At 40.7% G+C, this 18613-nt stretch overlaps 3 protein-coding genes across 3 annotated transcripts in view; 1 reads left to right on the forward strand and 2 right to left on the reverse strand.

Moving 5' to 3' along the window:
- The window catches only part of LOC139644822 (B-cell receptor CD22-like), a 29191-nt gene extending 27025 nt beyond the window's left edge, over nt 1-2166 (reverse strand). Inside the window, exons 1-4 of the mRNA XM_071520320.1 lie at nt 2093-2166; nt 1205-1292; nt 576-938; nt 97-408 (exon numbers count right to left, since the gene is read on the reverse strand). Coding sequence (XP_071376421.1) covers nt 97-408; nt 576-938; nt 1205-1250 — 721 coding nt within the window. The 5' untranslated portion in view covers nt 1251-1292; nt 2093-2166. The remainder of the gene's footprint in view (nt 1-96; nt 409-575; nt 939-1204; nt 1293-2092) is intronic.
- Nucleotides 2167-4371: 2205 nt separating this feature from the next.
- Nucleotides 4372-8740, reverse strand: LOC139644823 (NLR family CARD domain-containing protein 3-like). The gene is made up of 5 exons (XM_071520321.1): nt 8413-8740; nt 5590-7399; nt 5340-5426; nt 4827-4994; nt 4372-4693 (listed from the first exon to the last, which is right to left on the reverse strand). Exons 1-5 carry the CDS (start codon nt 8738-8740, stop codon nt 4372-4374), a joined length of 2715 nt encoding a protein of 904 aa, XP_071376422.1.
- Nucleotides 8741-12651: 3911 nt separating this feature from the next.
- On the forward strand, nt 12652-17921 carry LOC139644851 (neural cell adhesion molecule 1-A). The gene is made up of 6 exons (XM_071520362.1): nt 12652-12706; nt 13123-13386; nt 14149-14421; nt 16210-16315; nt 16424-16586; nt 17055-17921. The coding sequence occupies exons 2-6, from the start codon at nt 13314-13316 to the stop codon at nt 17214-17216; spliced, it is 777 nt and encodes a 258-aa protein (XP_071376463.1). The 5' UTR covers nt 12652-12706; nt 13123-13313; the 3' UTR covers nt 17217-17921.
- The last annotated feature ends 692 nt before the right edge of the window (nt 17922-18613 follow it).

Raw genomic sequence — 18613 nt, forward strand, 5'->3', positions numbered from 1 at the left:
GCTTTTTGACACTATCTTAAATTGAATTAAGTAAAAACTAATTTCACTGCGCAGGCAACCATGTCACAATTTTGCTCAAAGGACAGATGAACTCACATAAAATACTGACGGTTGAACTTGCTGCAGCGGACAGATTCTTACTGCCAGCTTGTTGGTTGTACAGAGCAGTGCAGGAGATCGTCTGTCCATCGTGGAGGCGAGAAGCAGTGAAGGTCAGAACAGAAGTCATGACTTTAGTTTTATCCTGATTCTCCTTCAGTGTCTCCTGGCTGTTCCCCAGTCTGGGGGTCCATGTCAGAGTTGGAGGAAGAGAAGGACAGGGAGCTGCAGCAGAGCAGCTCAAACTCACTGAGCTCCCCTCCTTCATCTCCAGTCTGGATGATGTTAGAGTCGGACTGGGAGGAGCAGCTGGAATGAAGACACATTTGGACCAGTTACTACATGAACAGTCAATCCTATTCGCGTCATTCTTTGATTTGCAGTGCAGGAAAACCCATAACAAATTCAATGAACCACTACAAGGGCAATTTGGATAAATAAACATCAATTGCCAGTAACTGGATATCAGGACTTACCTTCGACCACAATGTTCACTGTTGTGTCAGGAAATGTATATTTCATTCTGTTTTGGCATTGTAGCCTGAAAAAATATTCACCACTGTAATCAGTAGTCATGTTATTCAATGTTGTGGTGCAGTCCTTTTTTGTTAAGTCTCCTGTTACTTCTCCATGTAGTCTCTGCCTAGCTTGTTGTTCAGTTGGATCACTTGTACCAAACACTTCATCGCCACCTATTTTCCATATTGCTGTACATGTGTTATCTAAGTCTGATTTAAATGTCTCCTCTATGTTAAAGGAGCAGGGGATGGTCACACAGGATCCACTCAGCACCGCTATAGTCTGAGGCATAAAGGCTTCAAATGTTTGGCACAGGGAACCTGAAACACAAAACAAAACTGATGATGCAATGTACTGTGCTAATTTCCTACTAAAACCGCAGAAATGTAGCATATCTTGTTTGTTAGGACATATGTTGGGTTTTTTTTGTTATAAAATAATATTGAAATCCCAAGGCCTGAAAAGTACAGGTGGCATGTCACACTATGATACGTGATATTCAGTCTCTGACAGGGACTGACTGTGTCTCTAAGATGTTGCACTCAGCTCTTTGCAACACCAAAATGTTGTGGTTACAGTAACTCACCTTGCAGCAGACAGCCGATGAGAAGGAGTCTTAGAGCTCCAGCCATGTTGGTTTGTCAGGAGAGAGAGAAGCTGCAGTTTAGAGGAGTCTGGAGATTACAGATGGAACAGTTTAGATGTGTGGTACATGTCATTTGTAAATGGGTTTCTGAAGGCTGATACCGATAGTGATATTTTAGACCGAAGTCACTGGTAGATTATGGTTTGTGAATATTATTTTGACAATGCAAAACCTCCTCCAGGTTTCATGTGTTCTTGGTTTCTTGGAATAGCTGAGACCCACCCCCCAACATCCTTTCCCCCTTAACGGTAGATTTTTCCTTTGTCTGTTCCTCAAGGTAATCTAGTCCTAATAATGAGACGACTTAATCTGCATAAACCTCAGTTGGTAGTTAGTTCTTATTTCATTTTGCAAGCAGACAAATTTGGTTTAGTTTAGCTTGATTTCAGTTTACGTCTTAGTTTTAGTTTGCGGTAATAACCTTGAAGCCAATTCACAGCAATGTGCATGTGCAGTACAAAACAGTAATGCTAACCCTAATATTTCTTTGCAGCTGTACTAATTGAAAACTATAAGTTAATATATAAATAAATGATTACGTATGAATGCTGACAGGTCTAAATCCTATGTGACCTAGCTTAATGAATCAATACAACACTTTTTTTGGAGTTCATACAACCTGAATAATATAAAAATCACATAATTAAAGTTAATTCTGATGACTTCCACATTGCTCTTAGCTTTCAAACATTGCAAATATATGATCAGTGATGTAAGCTCCAACATTTATTTGAATCAAAGTTTACTTTTAGAGTTTATAACCAATCTCATCATCTTTTTCTTAAGGTTCGGTGAATTCATACGCACTGTAGTGAAGATATAACTCACGTTTCCATCAGGTTTGTTCAGCAGATGGATGGACGATGCAAAGAGAAGTGAAGTTGCTTTTTCCACTAATAGCCTGTGTAAGAGTGGCTTTGAAAATGAGGAACTTGCAGAAGTAGATGGTTGTGTGTGTGTGTGTGTGTGTGTGTGAGAGAGAGAGAGAGAGAGAGAGAGAGAGAGAGAGTTGATGCAAAGATAATGACCATTAACACGACAGACCTTACCACAGTACCTTCCTGGTCCTCCTATCAGCCACCATCACATCTCAGCCCATTTTTCCACTAGTATGTTGTGCACGTTTTACTTTAAATGCTCAAAGTAGCATGGTAATAGTTTTAATGACACAGTGGAAACTGTTTGGCCTTGTTGTAGAAATTAAATCATTGATAATAGCGCTGTGATGTCTCTGTCACTTAAAGAGCAGCTCAAACAAATGAATACACTTACAAGGGATTTGCTGTCAAATACAGACAAACTCAGAAATGAATCTATTCCTCTGTCAAATGTCATTATTGTTGAGTAGCTTTTACACATAATGGGACTCAAAATTCATAGCATACTGTATTTAATTGTAATTACATATATGAAAACTGGAGTCCTCGTGTTCTTTGGCAGCCTGTTATGACCCCTCTGCTGGCCTTGCTGTAGAAATGAACTCTTTGATAATAGCGCTGTGATGTCTCTGTCACTTAAAGAGCAGCTCAATCAAACAGATGAATAAACTTACAAGGGATTTGCTGTGAATACTTCCACAAACTCATAAATGAATCTTGTCACAAACTTATCGGCGTCTTGAAGACAATGATGTGGTAAAAACACTTCAGTGAGTTACTGGTAATGCTTTACATCAATTGAACTTTGTAAAATATTCATAACACCTTAACAAGAGCCTCATAACAGGCCTATGGAAGTTTAATGTAGAATCAGTCTGCAGTTTTCATTTGGTGTTCTATATCATGAATACCTAATATAAGATGACACAGTGGACCAGTGTGTCAATATAGTGATTTAAAGAATTGAAAAATCATTTAATCTCATCCTCTCTTTCATCTCATCCTCTTGTCTGGACTGGTGATTACCGCTGGTTCCTATGGTTGCTAGCTGTTAGCTCATTAGCTACTGTCAACCACTTAGAATAATTTACTTTTTGGCAAACACAGCCAGTAACACTACTAAAGAAAGATGACCCCAATGTGCTAGACAGCTAACAAGTTAGTTTACCAGTAGTGACTCATTTGAATGGTTTGCTTGGTTCTCAGTTAGTTCATATAGTGCTAAAGTGTTACTGTGATACTCATAACCTAATTGAACTATAAGCACAAGTTTAGACAAGAGGACGAAATAGGCTAAGTAAATAGAAAGGTAGGTAAAACAAATGACAAACAGTGCATGTCACATTGCATATTTACATGGTAGTGCAGTGCATGTTTTCAGTTAAAAATGGTAAGAATTTTATAAACTATTGTGAAAATATCTGTTATTTGGGTTTTTTTTCTCAGCTTAAGAACTCAGAAACAGGCAGTAAACGTACAATTGTTGACATAGCTGTGTGACATAATTAATGAGTAACTTGGTAGAACAGTAGCCTACAGTATGAGCTAATCATTCTTTTTTATTTTGAATAAATTCAAGTTAGAATAGAAAACGTAGCCTATTCACACTTCACTCAGATCTACTGAGTAGAAAGAAGTCGTCTAGATGTTGAGAGGTTCAACCACCAAGTGTGTAATGAAATACAATCAAATTCACAGATTATTATTTTGTGAACATATATGATTGTGAATTTCTTATTCATTGAAACAAATGCATCAGAAAAGACTGCTTTCAGAATTAATGGAAATAACATGGAATGGAAATGTCAGATGTAAATACAACCTGTCTGCGCTGTTTCTTGTTTGTGCTACTTTGTAATTTAAGAATACAATGATTGGCTATATCCAGGTCTCCACGAATTGGTGTTACAATACCTTGAAATAGCATTAGACTTTTTTTTACACAAGAATATTACCTTAACCTTACCTTAACCTTAACTTAGCTGCTGTTATTTTCTCATTTGTGTGTATGAAATCATTTGAATTACAATATGTACAGTATATGATTGTGACAATGTCCCACTGATTCTATTTACATTATTTGCCAATCATTTTTCTCAAACTGATTGTGTGAAATTAATTGTCTTAAATTGGTCTTAAAAAAACTACTAAAAAGACCACATCCTTGGATATTGCAGCATCCACCACTTCAGACCAAGCCCTAACCTCACACATATTTATAACCTGGGTTCATCTTCCGCCAGTTAGATCCGGAAAGGACTTAAACAATTCCATAATTTTTGCCTGCAGCTCCTTGGCTTTCGCTGCCTCCTCTCCTTCCGCTCTCTCCCCTGCCACCTGGAGTCCCTTCAGCACCGACTGCAGGGCATCTGCATTCTTCACCGAGTCCATCTGGTCCCGGTCGGCCCGGATCTCCTCCACCCAGTCCAGGTAGGCTTGAAGTAGTCCAAGGTCGTCCACAAAGTTTCCAATAATCCGGAGTCCCGGTCGACGTTGCTCCAGCTCCCTTAGCCTCTTCCTCCCCACCTCTCCGATGTCGTTCCCAACGATGCTGATAGGAGAAAATAACCAGTTGAGAGTCATTCCTTGACATTGTGATGACATTAAATCACACTAGATGGCAGTGTGTTCATGCATTATAACATTGAGAGCACTGAGCCTGAGTTGCTTTATTTTGCTCTTACGTCAGTGTCTTCAGAGAGGTGTTTTTGCTGAGGCAGTTGACAATATTTTCTGTGCCTCTCTCCGTGATGCCAGTGATGTCCAGGTAGAGTTCCTCCACGGTGGTGTTGTGCTCCAGAGCATTCCACAGCTCCAAAACCCCCTCTGGACCCAGGTTATTGCCACACATACTGTATAAAGGACAGAGTATATGAACTGTATTGCATAACACCACAGTATTTAAGGATTGGTATCCAGGGCTTGGAGCCAAAGGCAAAGTTAACGGGAGAGACAAAAAACTAAAAGTGGACCTAACTTTGATCAACAGTTAAATGTCTTTTGATAATGTCATCACATAAATATACAAATAAAGACATACTTATACTACTAAATAGATCTCCTCAAGAGCTTTTATACAGTATAGATCTAATTTTCGCCCATTATGCCAATTACACCACTTTGGCTCCATGCCCTCGATATGTCTATTTGAAGCTGGTGTTACAACTCTCTTAAAAAAATACTATATATTGACTTACAAGAGCTTCTTCACCTGGCATTCATTTGATTTCAGAATCGCAGATTCTAAAATAGCTGCCTGCCTATCCAGGCAGTTGTATCTCAAACTGAAAGACATGAGAAAAACAATAAGTTAGGACATTGTTTTCATCAGGTGCAATATGTAAGTGATCCATTTTCAAGATTGTTATGTGGTTGTCCAGTAGTCATTTGTAATATTTATCTATCTGATAGTTTATGATAATGTCATAGAATATAAGTATAACTCACTAGAGAGATTCACAGCGATGCAGGATTGGAGCCAGTCTGCTGAGTCCTCTGTTCCCAATGTTGGAGTAGCCTAAGTTGAGCTCCTGCAGCTTGTGTGGGGAAAACTGCAGCACATAGTGCATCGCTGCACAGTCCACAACACTCAGCTTCATTTTAAACAGGTTAAGTTTCTTGATCTCTGGTGCTGCAATGCTGGTGGCTTCCTTCATGTGGAACTCCATTAGGCAGTGGAGAAGATTCAGGGCTTCCTGGTTTTCCAGCTTCCTACCCTTGAACTGGGCTTGGAACCACAAACCTAGCTCAGCGGGAAGGCCCTCCCCTTGCTCCATGGGGGAACAAACTAGTCCATCCAACTGACCTGCCAGCCTTGCTCGGAGAATTCCCATGAAGAAACGTGTAAACATCTGGAGGCCCTCCAGTTTGTCCATGTTCAGGTGTGTATTTTGCAGGGGTGTGGCAGTGGGGGACGGTGGGGGTTGACCAAAGCACCAGAAGTCCAGAGCCTGGATTATATCCTCCTGGTTGGAGAGGCTGATTACACAGTAAAGGGCAGCCAGATGCTCTTGAACAGTCAAGTGGAAGAAAGAAAACATCTCCACTGTCTCTTCTTTAAGAGGCTGTAGGATCTGACAGAGAAAGGTGCTCTGAACATCAGCAGGTGCAACACCATAGCGCTGCAAGTCCGCTCTGTCGAACATTATCTTTTTCTTTAGAAGGTTTTCATAAGCCAGCTTTCCTAGATTTGTCAGTTGTTGCTTGGCTAGCGAGAGAACCTCAGATCTAGGGGTGCTCCTCTCTGCGCTCCCCTTCAGAGCATGGTGCTTAATCGCTGTAAACAGGTAGCAGAAGTAAACCTCGCTGACTGTTCTGGGCGGGTTTAGCTCCAGAGACTTTGCGTCACCCCCATCTTGAGTTCCTGAAGAAAAGAACTCTGCCATCGCCGTACAGATGATGTAGCAGTAAAGAGGGATGAAGGACAGCACAAACAGGTTGTCATTGCTCAGGATGTAATCGTAGACTTTTTCAGCCACTTTAGTGTCTTTGTAGAACTTGGAGGTATACTCCTTCACCTGGTCCTCCTCAAAGCCCAGCACCACACAGCACCTCTGGAAGAAACGCTTGGGAACTTCAGTGGACGGCCTTGTTGTGAGAATAACGGAGGCCTCAGGGAGAAGACTCCCCTTGATTAAAGCCACCATCAGCTCTGACACTGGCACCTTAGACCCCACGTCAATGTCCTTGTCGGGTGTATTCCAGTCCAGGTGGAATTTAAACTCGTCTAATCCATCTAAGATGAAGAGCAAAGAGCTCGGCGAAGCAAAAAGATCAGGCAGAACTGTCTTTAGGTACCGGAACCGATCTCCAAGCAGGTCCAGGAAGCTCAGTGGCGCTTCGATCAGATTGAGCTCCCTAAAGCGCAGGTCAAAAACGCAGGTGAATTCACGCATGTTCTTCCCTAACGCCCACTCATAGACCAGTCTCTGTACCGCTACGCTCTTTCCTATGCCAGCAATACCCTTCACTTTAACCCTTTTCGGGGGCCGTCCTGATGCTCCTTGGGGGCTCAGCAGATGGCACGGGCGGATGCGCTGGCAAGCCTGGTGGACATAGATGCGAGCTCGTCTGCTGGCTAGGTCAAAGTACTCATGTTGGCTGCTGTCGACTAAGTCATTATCTTCTGTCACGAAAAGGTCAGTGTAGCGGATCTCGATGTGAGAAGCTGAGTTCGAAGCCTCTCCCTCCCCCTCTGAATAACATTTTAGTTGCTCTGTGCGTTTCAGAAGGGTCGTTTTATGGGCAGAAATGGGAACTGCAAAGGAAGATATGCAACAAATGGATTACGTAAACACATTTGGCAGATTATATGACATCTTAAGTCAAGAAAATATTGTTTTTAATTAGTCAGCAGTTCTGTCAAGGAAGGATTACAAATGAATTATTCACCGTTCTGTCAAAAGTAAATATAAGTAAATAGTGAGTATATTAACATACCTCGAATATTGGCCAACTTTACACTCCTGCCCGGTTTCAGTTCTTCTTTAACCGCATTATGAAGAGATCATTTGAATGAATTTTCACAATATAGGAATGAATGAAGGGAAAATTAAATAGAGCATTGCCTTTATAAATTGTGATATGTCTGAGGTTTTATGGTGCTAGGAAGAAAATGGAAAATAATTTTCTATGACCTAGTTTTAATAAAAGAAGAGATTTCTACCTTTGACTTCAGCAGTTATGTTGAATCCCTTGCTCTTCCCTTTGAATAGTTTAGCAATGGGGCCTTTAGACTTCTTGTCTGTGGGTATCATTGGATTAAACAAATATATGGCATTGTAAATGAACATGGAAAACCATATTCAATCATGATATTGGACACAGTGTAACTTGGAATTTAACTTGAGACACATATGCAGGTGCCATGCATTTCACTAAGAATCACAAGAGCTTGTAGTTTTTATTGACAAAACTGAACACTAATGATTTTCCTTACTCATCATTTGGAAAAACGTATTGCATTAACTGTTGTTTGCAACTATCTTTCTCATTGCTGAACCAAATATTGTAGGCATATACGCAATCTCTTTGCCACAGTTAGGGCAGAGAACTTGGCAAGACATCAGAGTGCATTTAAATTGTATCCTGTTAATAATTTTCCCATGACTCTTACTCAGACAGTAAAGCCTGGTTGTCTTTAGTTCCAGTCCTGCAGTTTGCACTGTGGGATTTCGAATGACACCTTTCATTTAACTTCAAATTTACCTTTTATATAAATACTTATATACAAATCAGCACAGGCATCACCAACATATAATACAGACTCACCTTCAAATTTAACTGGTGCAGGCGATGGCCTCCCATCTGTGCCACTCCTGCAGTGTCTCTCCACCCAGACCTGCAGATCCCTGCAGTAATAATCCTGCACCTCCCACAGTACCTGTAGGAACTTTTGGCTGCTCTCCTCACTGGCACACACTGTCTCTAGAGCCTGGGCCACAGCATTGGAAGGTGACCTTTCCAATAAGGACAGGTAGTGGGCAGATGAAAGCACCTCAGCATCACGTAACCAACGCAGCAAGGGTGCTGGGTGATCACGAGTCCAGTTCAGCAGCAAATCTCTCTGGGCCCGGAGTAGCTGCTGAGCTGAGTTCATGGCTTATATGAATGTTGCTACTGCCAAGAAGAATAAAGTAAAGGCATTTGTGGATAATAGGCAACACCCAAATTGCAAGAAGTGATTCTAACAATGACTACAGCTTTAAATGACCGATTATCTTCTACACTCTCTTAAAAGCATGCTGAAGTGTTGACCTTACAGTTCACACACCCACACTCAGCAAACTTCCAATATGAAAAACAATAAGAAATTTGGTACAAGTAGCTCCATGCACACGAATCAAAACACTTACCTTAAGAAGATATTATATCTTTTGGTCCTGTATCGCCCTTCTTCCAATCAAGTTTTGCCATTACAGTCTTGCTTGTTGGCAGTGCAGCTGGTTTGTGTTCTGTCTTAAGGTGCACGGAGGCAGAGTACCATATGACTTAGGCAGCAATTCAAACACCCTCTCAGAGAGTCCATAGTTCAAAGAATTCAAGTCTTTGTCTGTGACGGTGATTGCGGTGTTTTATTTGATCACACACAAACATGCCAACTCCTTCCAGGTGGGAAAGATTAGAAAACAATGCACAAGATCCTTTAACATGAAGAAAAATATCAAAATATGTTATTCATGTTCATGTCTTACAGTCTCTAGTGAGCCTTCAAAAGCCCATCTAATGCTGAAAAAGACTGTCAATAAACCACTTTTTCTGATTGATCTCTCATTGAACTACTCAAACACATCATGCTCAGCATTTATCTTTACACATGATGCTGGTGACCTAGTTATGTTGTAGGATATTTATTGTCTAGAGAACAGATCGGCAAGGTAACAAGTCGGTATCAGGTAGTTAATTATTAATCAGTTTTATTTGAACTTTTGTACTATTTTATCAAAATAATAAATCTCACACTATTACAGGTTTTGATGACCCATGTAGACAAAGAGAATCAAAATGACCTGATTCAGTTGTTAGAGCGTTAGAGGAAATGGACAGCAGCATGAGAGTGAGTCACTCATTGTCATGTGTTGTCTCACACACATATCTGCTGAAGTGTTTATTTCCCTTGCAAACTATAACCTTACACAGTTGCACCAGCCATATGGTTATTGGAGTCTTTTGAAATGGTTAAATTAGTTTTAAACGAACTTATCGTCATAAATTGTGAGATTATATTCACTCTCTTCACAGAACGGTGTCCGATTTAACAGTGTGTAGTATAGCTTGTGTATGTGTGCGTGTCACATTCTACTGAAAGACATTATGAGCCATTAGGATAACTCAATGGAAATTGAATAAAGGAGTATAATAAACATGACTCTGTAAGATATTGCGAGTTCAAAAGGTCCACAGTGTAGTACCAGGAGCACAATGAAACCAATCCAACTTCCTCCTCTTTATCCATCTGTTCATCCTTCCCTCTGTCTGGGCTGGCAGAGCCGGGGTTGCAGTCATGCATGTGGACACAGTCTTTCTTTTGTGTCCTGTGATTTTTGGTAAGTAGTTTAATCTCTTCGTGTTGGATTTAAAAAAAAAAGTTATATTAGAATCGGAATTTGTACGTGAATTTGATGGATATTCGAGAGATGTTTGTTTTTAATGGGGAACGTTGATTATACAGTAGGTTTACTGCATATTTATTATATATAGTTATTTACACAGGAGTTTTTATTACACTGGATAACACCACTTTAGACATCGAGACACTTTTTAATCGTTTTTATATGGTTTATGTATATTGCCTATATCCTTTCTGCACTATTTTAATTTTTAATACTTAATTTTTATTACCTTATTACCTTCCCTGTACTTTGTACTACTGTACTGTACATTGCTACTGTGACACACAACTCTCCCCCAGGGGAACAATAAAGTGCATCTTATCTTATCTTATCTTATCTTATCTTATCTTATATTCACAGATAAAGCACTTTCTGTTGCATGAATAAAGTAGACCTGTATTTCAGTCAGTCATTTCTTCATAAAATTACTGTTGATGACAATGTGCTTCCAATTGAATTATGAAAAGATAAGAGCAAATCACTTCAGTCAAGGTCATTTTTAGTACTTGACCGAATAATATCCATAGAGTAAGAAAACAGGCATAGTAGATCTGCACTTTATGTCAGAGCCAAAAGTGCAGAATTCCCCTTCCCTTTTCTAAAAATACATCTGTTGCGAAATTCTTCTCCGTCTCGGATTACGCATTTGCAGACAATGCAGTTCATTACTAATAGTTCTAATTTCTATCTCTATCTAATCCAATTCACTGCTGAGGCTTTTAAAAGTGTCATGGGCTCAATTCAGGGAAACATCTGTGATGGGAAGTGAGCGGCCAATAGCTTGATCTCAAACCTGCTGTCTCTCTTCCTTACATTCTCCTACATTCAAGCTAAGTAGGTGCTTATACCAGTTTAATAGGGATAGTTAAATTAGATCCTGTGTATTGTAATGATTTTCTTTTCATTCCTATGTTCCAAGATAGACGGTCATTCCTATGCTGGAATGTGGTAAATCATAGGTATAGAGGTTCATTCCTATACTGGAGTATGATAAAATAATATTTCCATTTTTTATTATTATCCTTACCTATTTTTTATCTTAGTTTATTTTTTAATTTTTATTTTACCAGACAAATTAGGTATTTTTTGTGTTTTATGTGAAGCACATTGAATTTGCCTTGTGTATGAAATGTGCTATATAAATAAAGCCTTGCCTTGCCTTTTCTCCGTCACAGCAGCAGCAGCCTTGTGGAGGGGGACCCAGGCTTTCTCTCCTGCACCTTCAGTCCCTGAGCGTGTCCAGGCCCTGGCCGGGTCCTGCGTGGTGATTCCCTGCTCCTTCCCTCCTCCGGCTTCTCGTCCGTTCCAGGCCAGGAAGGAGAGGGTGGACGTCAGGCTGAGGTTCAGAGGTGGAGGCCACTTCTTCCCTCTCCGCAGCACAGCTTTCAACAGCGAGGACAGAGATCAGGTGAGCAGGGACTTCCAAGGCCGCACGTCTCTTCACGGGCGAATTGCGGACGGAGACTGCTCTGTGAGGATCGAACGGGTCAGCCTGGATGACTCTCATGTCTTTGAGATCGCCCTGAAGGGAGGTGATGATTTACTTTGGGGGAAACCGAGGAGCTTCACTCTGGACATCTCAGGTGAGTGGGGGATTTGTCAACTCTCGTTCAATTGTTCTCTTGTAGAATTATCATGTAGTACATTTTGCCCTTAAAGATCCCATGAAACGGCATCTTTACTTCCTTGATTTGATGTGTTTCCTTTTTTTTCATTTACTCGTACTGGTGCAGCATGAGGTCACCATTAAAGACACTCTGCTTTCCAGGAAGCAAAAGTAATGGAAGTTCATGTCATGGGGACTTTAATGAAATATTATCAAAAAAGTTTGACTCAAGGCTTGCCAAGGAGTGGGCCAGGTGCGAGAGGCCAGCATAACAGTCCAATGTAATCAGAAAAAGCCCGCACACTGACAAAAACTATTGAGGCTCATTGGATGCAAAAAATAGATGATTTATTTACATAGTGAAAAAAAAGTGACTAAGTGAGAAAAAGAGAAAAAGTCACTTTTATTCACTATGTAAATCATCTATTTTAGTTTTTGTCAGTGTGCAGGCTTTTTCTGATTACATTGGACTTTAATGAAATACACAATAATAATGAGACAACACACCGATCACAGACGTTTTCCTTACTGGCAGAAACCCCTGAGGCTCCTGTCATCAGCGGCACGTTGGCCGCCACAGAAGGACAGTTGGTCAGTCTGAACTGCACCGTCAGCATTTACTGCCCCTCCAGACCGCCGACCCTCCAGTGGCGCTGGGAGAGAGGGAGACAGGGAAACGGCAGTGAGCGCGGGGAAGTACAGACGCTCTTCCCTCAGGCCCACAGGCCCACGCTGCTGACCTCGGTGTCCTTTACTGTGTCGTACCGAGTAAAACCCAGGCTCAGGTGTGAGGCCAGCTACCCAGGAGCCAAGACAGCAGCAGCTTTGAAGGAGCTCCATGTGACATGTGAGCATATTAGTTTCTTATATTTGTGTGTCTTTGGCTATAGAATAGAATAGAATAGAATAGGTTCTGCTACTTTCGAAAGGAAGGGACCTTAGTCTTCTTCCTGATGGAGAAGTTTAATTTCCTATTTTCCCAGTTTAACAGGCACAATCACTTGGTAAATACAATGTTGTTGATCTTTTTATATTCTCAAACAAGAGTCAAGAGTCAAGAAACTTTATTGTCATTGTACTGCTGTGCAAGACAACAACACAATGAAATTACGATGGCACTCCCTGATAATAATAAATAAAAACACTATAAAAGAAAAATATAAATTAAATTAAACAGTTGAGAATTGCACTGACTTTACACTAAAGCTTTAATGTTTTTTCTTTTGTTTTTTTGTTTTTTTTTAATCCCTGCATACTCTGTAGTTCCCCCAAAAGATGTGACGGTTCAGGTCCAGTCCCTGACGGTCCAGGAGGGAGCCAGTGCCTTGCTGGTCTGCTCCTGTAAAGCCGACCCGCCGGTGTCGGAGTACCGCTGGTCCTACAGCCAGCACGGCCGCACCGTCAACCTGCACCGCCGCACGCACACGGTCCGGGTGTACAACGTCACCCGGGACATGAGGGTCCGCTGCTCGGCGCAGAACCTGATTGGTCGAGGAGAGTCCCCTCCCACGGCGCTGAACATACAATGTAATCCTATGAAGGCTACAGAAGTTAGAAGAAGTCCCCCTCCAGTGACCGCACATACAGTTTGACAGTTTTCAAACAAGCTTTGCCTGCAATGTTTTTTTTTTATAAGGGATTCTTGACAATTGAAAAAGGGTCCTGAAATACTGGTGTAAAAATGTACTTAGTAAAAGTAAAAAAGATGGACTCAGAGTAAATGTTACTGAGTTACTTTTTAGAAAAGAGAACGTTGTCAGATGTGATCTTCTCCATTCAATTCTATAAGGACAAGAGGACAGAGTTCAAACTAGATTCTTTTAATTGGAAAAACTGGAAATTTCGAAATAAAGTGCGCAAACAAAGTGAAGCCAGATTACTCTCACTGTGAATGGCTCCACAGTTTGTCAGTTTATGATTATCCAGTGTCTGATGCTTATGGAGAGCCATTGCTGAAGTACAATACTTCAGCAAAAAGGTTAAAAAATGCAAATATACTTGTAAAAGTACAAGTACGCAAAAAAGCTATACTCAATCACAGTAACGTGAATGAACATAATTAGTTACTTCCACTCTGATTCCCCTTAACCTGGTTTTGACTGAGACTTTGACTGGTGGAGGATGACTGGTTTCAGAGAAGTTTAGACATTTGGATGGGGCCATGATGTCACTGGAGGAGGTCTTTTAAAATGGCTTTTTTTGTGCTTTATGTTTCAACAATACTAACCATTTCCCCCCCCCCCCTTTTATTTCAATGGCCCTTACTTTTCTGCACCGTCTCTTCTCCAGACAAGCCAGCCATCCTCCGTCTCTCCTCCGCCTGTGTTGCAGAGGGGTCGGAGGTGGCGTGTCGCTGTTCAGTCGACTCCAACCCCCGAGCAGCCGTCACCTGGAGTGTTAATGGGACTGTTCCCCCTAGTGGTTACAACATGTCAGTAACATCAGAGCCTGGGAATCTAACAGCTGTACTGAGGGGCCACATGGACAAACCCCTGACGGTGATCTGCTTTGCTTTCAACGCAGTGGGCAACGACTCCTTCGTTCTGCTGCATGGAGGAGAAGGTGTGTTCAAAGCTTTTTTTTTTTTTTTTTACACCGCAGGATGCCACTGAAATCTGACATTTAACAAGTTTGTGGACAGACAACAACAGATCCCGCTCATCAGATCAGTAATTTGGCGAAATTATGTTCTAAAATGTTGGACCCACAGTCAATTGAAAATCACAGCAGCAGGATCTGTTGTTGAATCTGTTCACCAGCGTGTTAAATGTCAGTTTTCAGGCTAATTTTGTGGCCTCATTCAAATGAATGGGAAGTAAAAATCAGAACGCTACAAACTCGTCCAGCTGCATCCGATCTTGGCGAGTAGTTTATATTCTGGTTTTCATGGCGGTCAAGGGCCGAATAACCCCCATGTTAAAACTATGTGTAATATTGCTTTAAGCCTACTCCTGGCACATTTTGTGGACCCACGTAACAAGGAAAAATCTGCACTTGCTAATGCATTCTTCAGTCTCCTCTTGTTTATTCACGCTGATGACGGCCGGTGCCGAAATGTCTGCAGGACACGCTGCAGCTTTGAATAAACAGAGACTGGAGATGAGTTAGGGAGTGCTGGTGTTTCCTTGTTACGTTGCATCTTTCTGAACGTGGCACCCCATTAGGCTCAAGTGTTTGAAGTTGAGCATGCCATTTGGACTTTATGCATTTTGTGGAACACCTCATAAATAATTCTGCTAGTTGCTGGATGCTGATGTGAGGCTGACGCTGTCTGTTAGATCAGTTCCCAACTTGGGGTTTCCCAACTGGGGATTTATTTATAAATCTATACGGAGCATGTTACAGTTATGATTACTTTTTTTTTTTTTTTTAGATGTAATTGTTGTGGAATAACTAAGTGATGCCTAGGGCTGGGCGATAATTCAATATTATCGTTTATCGCCTTTCAGTGGAATCATATTGTGATGATATGGTGATTTTAAGATATCAAGACACACAAATCTAAAGTCTAAATTGATGATAACAAGCAAAGGCTATTTAAAAACTCGGACAAAATGAGGTCATGTAGGAATATTATTTGAAAATTTCTGTTTTGTTTGACATCACACCTAACATTACCATTCAGTTCAATGGGAAGAACATTAATTTGATTATTCAACATTTTGCATGTGTAAGCCATATCGTGACATAATATATCAATATCGAAACAAAAATTGTTATGATCATGATATTGATCATGACAACCATATTGCTCAGCCCTAGTGATGCCATTACTTAATGCTTTTGTATGAATGAAGTTTTTTCATTGGATTAATTATCTGCAGAGGCCTACAGAGTCTTAAAACTATTCAGTAGGCTATCTCACAAGAAACAGCAAAAATTAGAGAAAAATCTGAAAAAGAAACATGATAGTATTTAATAACAGTATTTTGTATAGTAGAAATATGTTTTTTTTCCTATCCTATAAATTATCTCCCCCCCCCCCCCCAAAAAAAAAAAAAAAAAAAAAATCGACTCACAACCCCCTGGAGCAGTGGTTCCCAACCCAGTCCTCAAGGACCCCCTGTCCTGCAAGTCTTTATTCCATCTTTACTCTTGCACACCTGATCCCACTGGGGCCTACACACTTTCATGCTGCTCTGTTCAGGTAGATCTGTCTCTACCAATCAGCATTAAGACCTTAACTGGATCAGGTGCGCAAGAGTAGAGCTGGAACCAATACTTGCAGGAAAAGGGGTCCTTGAGGACTGGGTTGGGAAACACTGCCCTGGAGGGTCCCGACCCCCAGGTTGAGAACCCCTGCGTTAGATCATACACTGACCCACCTCTGCTGTTTCTGTCGACTCGCAGCGGCGGCTCCTCTGCTGTGGATGGTGATACCGGCCGTGTTCATCTGCCTCGTCATATTCCTCCTCTCTCTTCTTCTGCTGTACTGCTGCCGAAGGAAGGCTGGAAAGTATGAGCAGTGCATCCAAATCCTTTTTTTTTTACTGTTCACTGAAATCTGTCACCAACCACAAACGCATGCTGTGAGGTTGAAATGCCTGTATTGCCCTCCTCTAAGGCACGTCCTGAGACCTGCGGCGGTTTACCCCGGACAATTGGGGATTTATCAGGAGCGGATGCCCCTCTACATCAACTGCACAGAAGTGACCCACATCTACACCAATGGCAGCTACCAACTAGTATACCAGAACTGCACACCGCTTTTTGTCCACACCAAACAGGTATTTGGTTAACTTGATTCTTGGATCAGAATCAAAATCAGAATCCGGTTTATTTTTCGGCAGGTACATTTTCACATACTAGGAGTTTGACTTGGTGAGATTGGTGCAGTGCAATATACAGACATTTAGACAGACAGACAAACAAGCAGCAATTAAGCTTTACAAATTGAATTTAAATATCAAATGTCAGAGACAAAGAAGTAAAGAAAGAGGAGATTCCTGAAAATATATACAGTATACAATAAGTGTAAGTAGTAGTCAGTAGTAAGTTGCATTTAGTGTTTGACAAAAGTACCAAATATGAATAAATAGTGTCACTACACAGGGAATACAAATATGATAGATATGAATATGTATTTACAGATGTACAATTTGTATGGAATGTGCTCAGAGATTCAGTCCAGAGTCAAAAAGTGAATATCTCCCTACAACTTGATTGATTTAATCACATCCGTCCCTGTTTCCCAGATTCGTCCGATGGGCAGGAGAGGCGGGGAGAGGCGAGTGGGGGAGAGAAGAATAGGAGGAGAGCGAGGAGGAGGAGGAGGAGAGAGACAAGCGGAGAGAGCAAGGAGAGAGATGCAGACCGTGGCTGAGACTGAGACGGCCATCTACGTGGAGATCCTCTGATCCTCTAATATGATTCAGCTCACATTAGATGACACATTCTCACACTGATGATGAATATGATGATAGCTAACGCGGTGATACACACATATACAGCACACGTAGTTTACAGGTTATCGTACTGTAGGCCTACATGTCAGGGTTGGGGGTCAATTCATCAATTCCAGTTCAACTGGGGAATTGGAATTGGAATTTGAAAAAAACCTACAGGAAACAGAATTGGAATTGAATTGGAATTTCTGTGAAATTTCAAGTTTTTTTGTTTTTTCTTACCACATATCTGAGATTACACGTAGTGTTATATATTATCAGTACTGAATATCATAAAATGTTACGTAATGTACCGTTCAGGTGGTGTTTGATGTCATAACATGTAATCGTAATTCATGCATTATGATTGAATGTATCTGATTTGTTGAACTGTCGTTTATTTGATTCATAATGTTTGATTCATAATGTTTAGCGAGTCAAGACAAACTCTCTTAGAAGTGGAATTTCATGGAATTTCATGGAATTCAATTCTGTTTCCTGTCATTCCAATTCAATTCCAATTCTGTTTCCTTAGAGCTGGGTGACATTCACATTCCAATCCCAACTCCAGGAATTTAATTGGAATTTACCATGCATTTTCAAATGAATTCATGAATGGCTCCAACCCTGGTACATATATGTATGTCACCAGCATCTTACAACAATACACTGAATAGTTCTCTCTCTATACATATATATATATGTATGAACTTTTTTTTTTTTTTTTTTTTTATCTTTTTGACTGTTCACCTGCAACCTGCTTCTGTACTCTCATGCATGTTTTTTTTTTTTTTTATAAAAGATGAAAAGGTTTGATAAAAAGGTTTCATCGTTTCATCTTGTATCTATAATTCTAGGATGCCCTCCTCTCCCAACGCACAAACACAGACACACAGACAAACACACACACACACACACACACACACACACACACTGCTTTTAGTCTACTGCTCTCATTGCATTTATTTAATACTAGCTCTATAGCATTTATAACCCAAAGTAATCTTCAGCTGTAGGCTGCGATAGACGTTTCAACCATCTTCAAAATGCTATATTTCCATTTTCGGAAACTTTTGCTACCAGAAATTCATCATCAAATATCTGAAAAATGTAAATGATTCTGTCCCCAAGAAATGAACTATTTTATAAGCAAATGTCTTAAGATGACTCCTAACTTCAATACTAACCCATAATGTGCTTCACTTCCATGCCAGCAGTCAATATGGGACTGCGGGTATCATTTTTTTTTTAGATGTCGTATATCTCATTTTGGAACCAAACTCTTTAATTGCACATCCAATAGTGTTATTAAATATATTACCTCTAGGGGGAGACAGTCTGCACCCTAAGCCTCATGGCAACACTTTATA

This window comes from Centroberyx affinis, unplaced genomic scaffold (genome assembly GCF_046629955.1).
Source record: "Centroberyx affinis isolate AG114_WGS23_722 - 3 ecotype Tasmania unplaced genomic scaffold, CSIRO-AGI_Caff_v1 ptg000792l_1, whole genome shotgun sequence".
NCBI classification, from domain to species: domain Eukaryota; kingdom Metazoa; phylum Chordata; class Actinopteri; order Beryciformes; family Berycidae; genus Centroberyx; species Centroberyx affinis.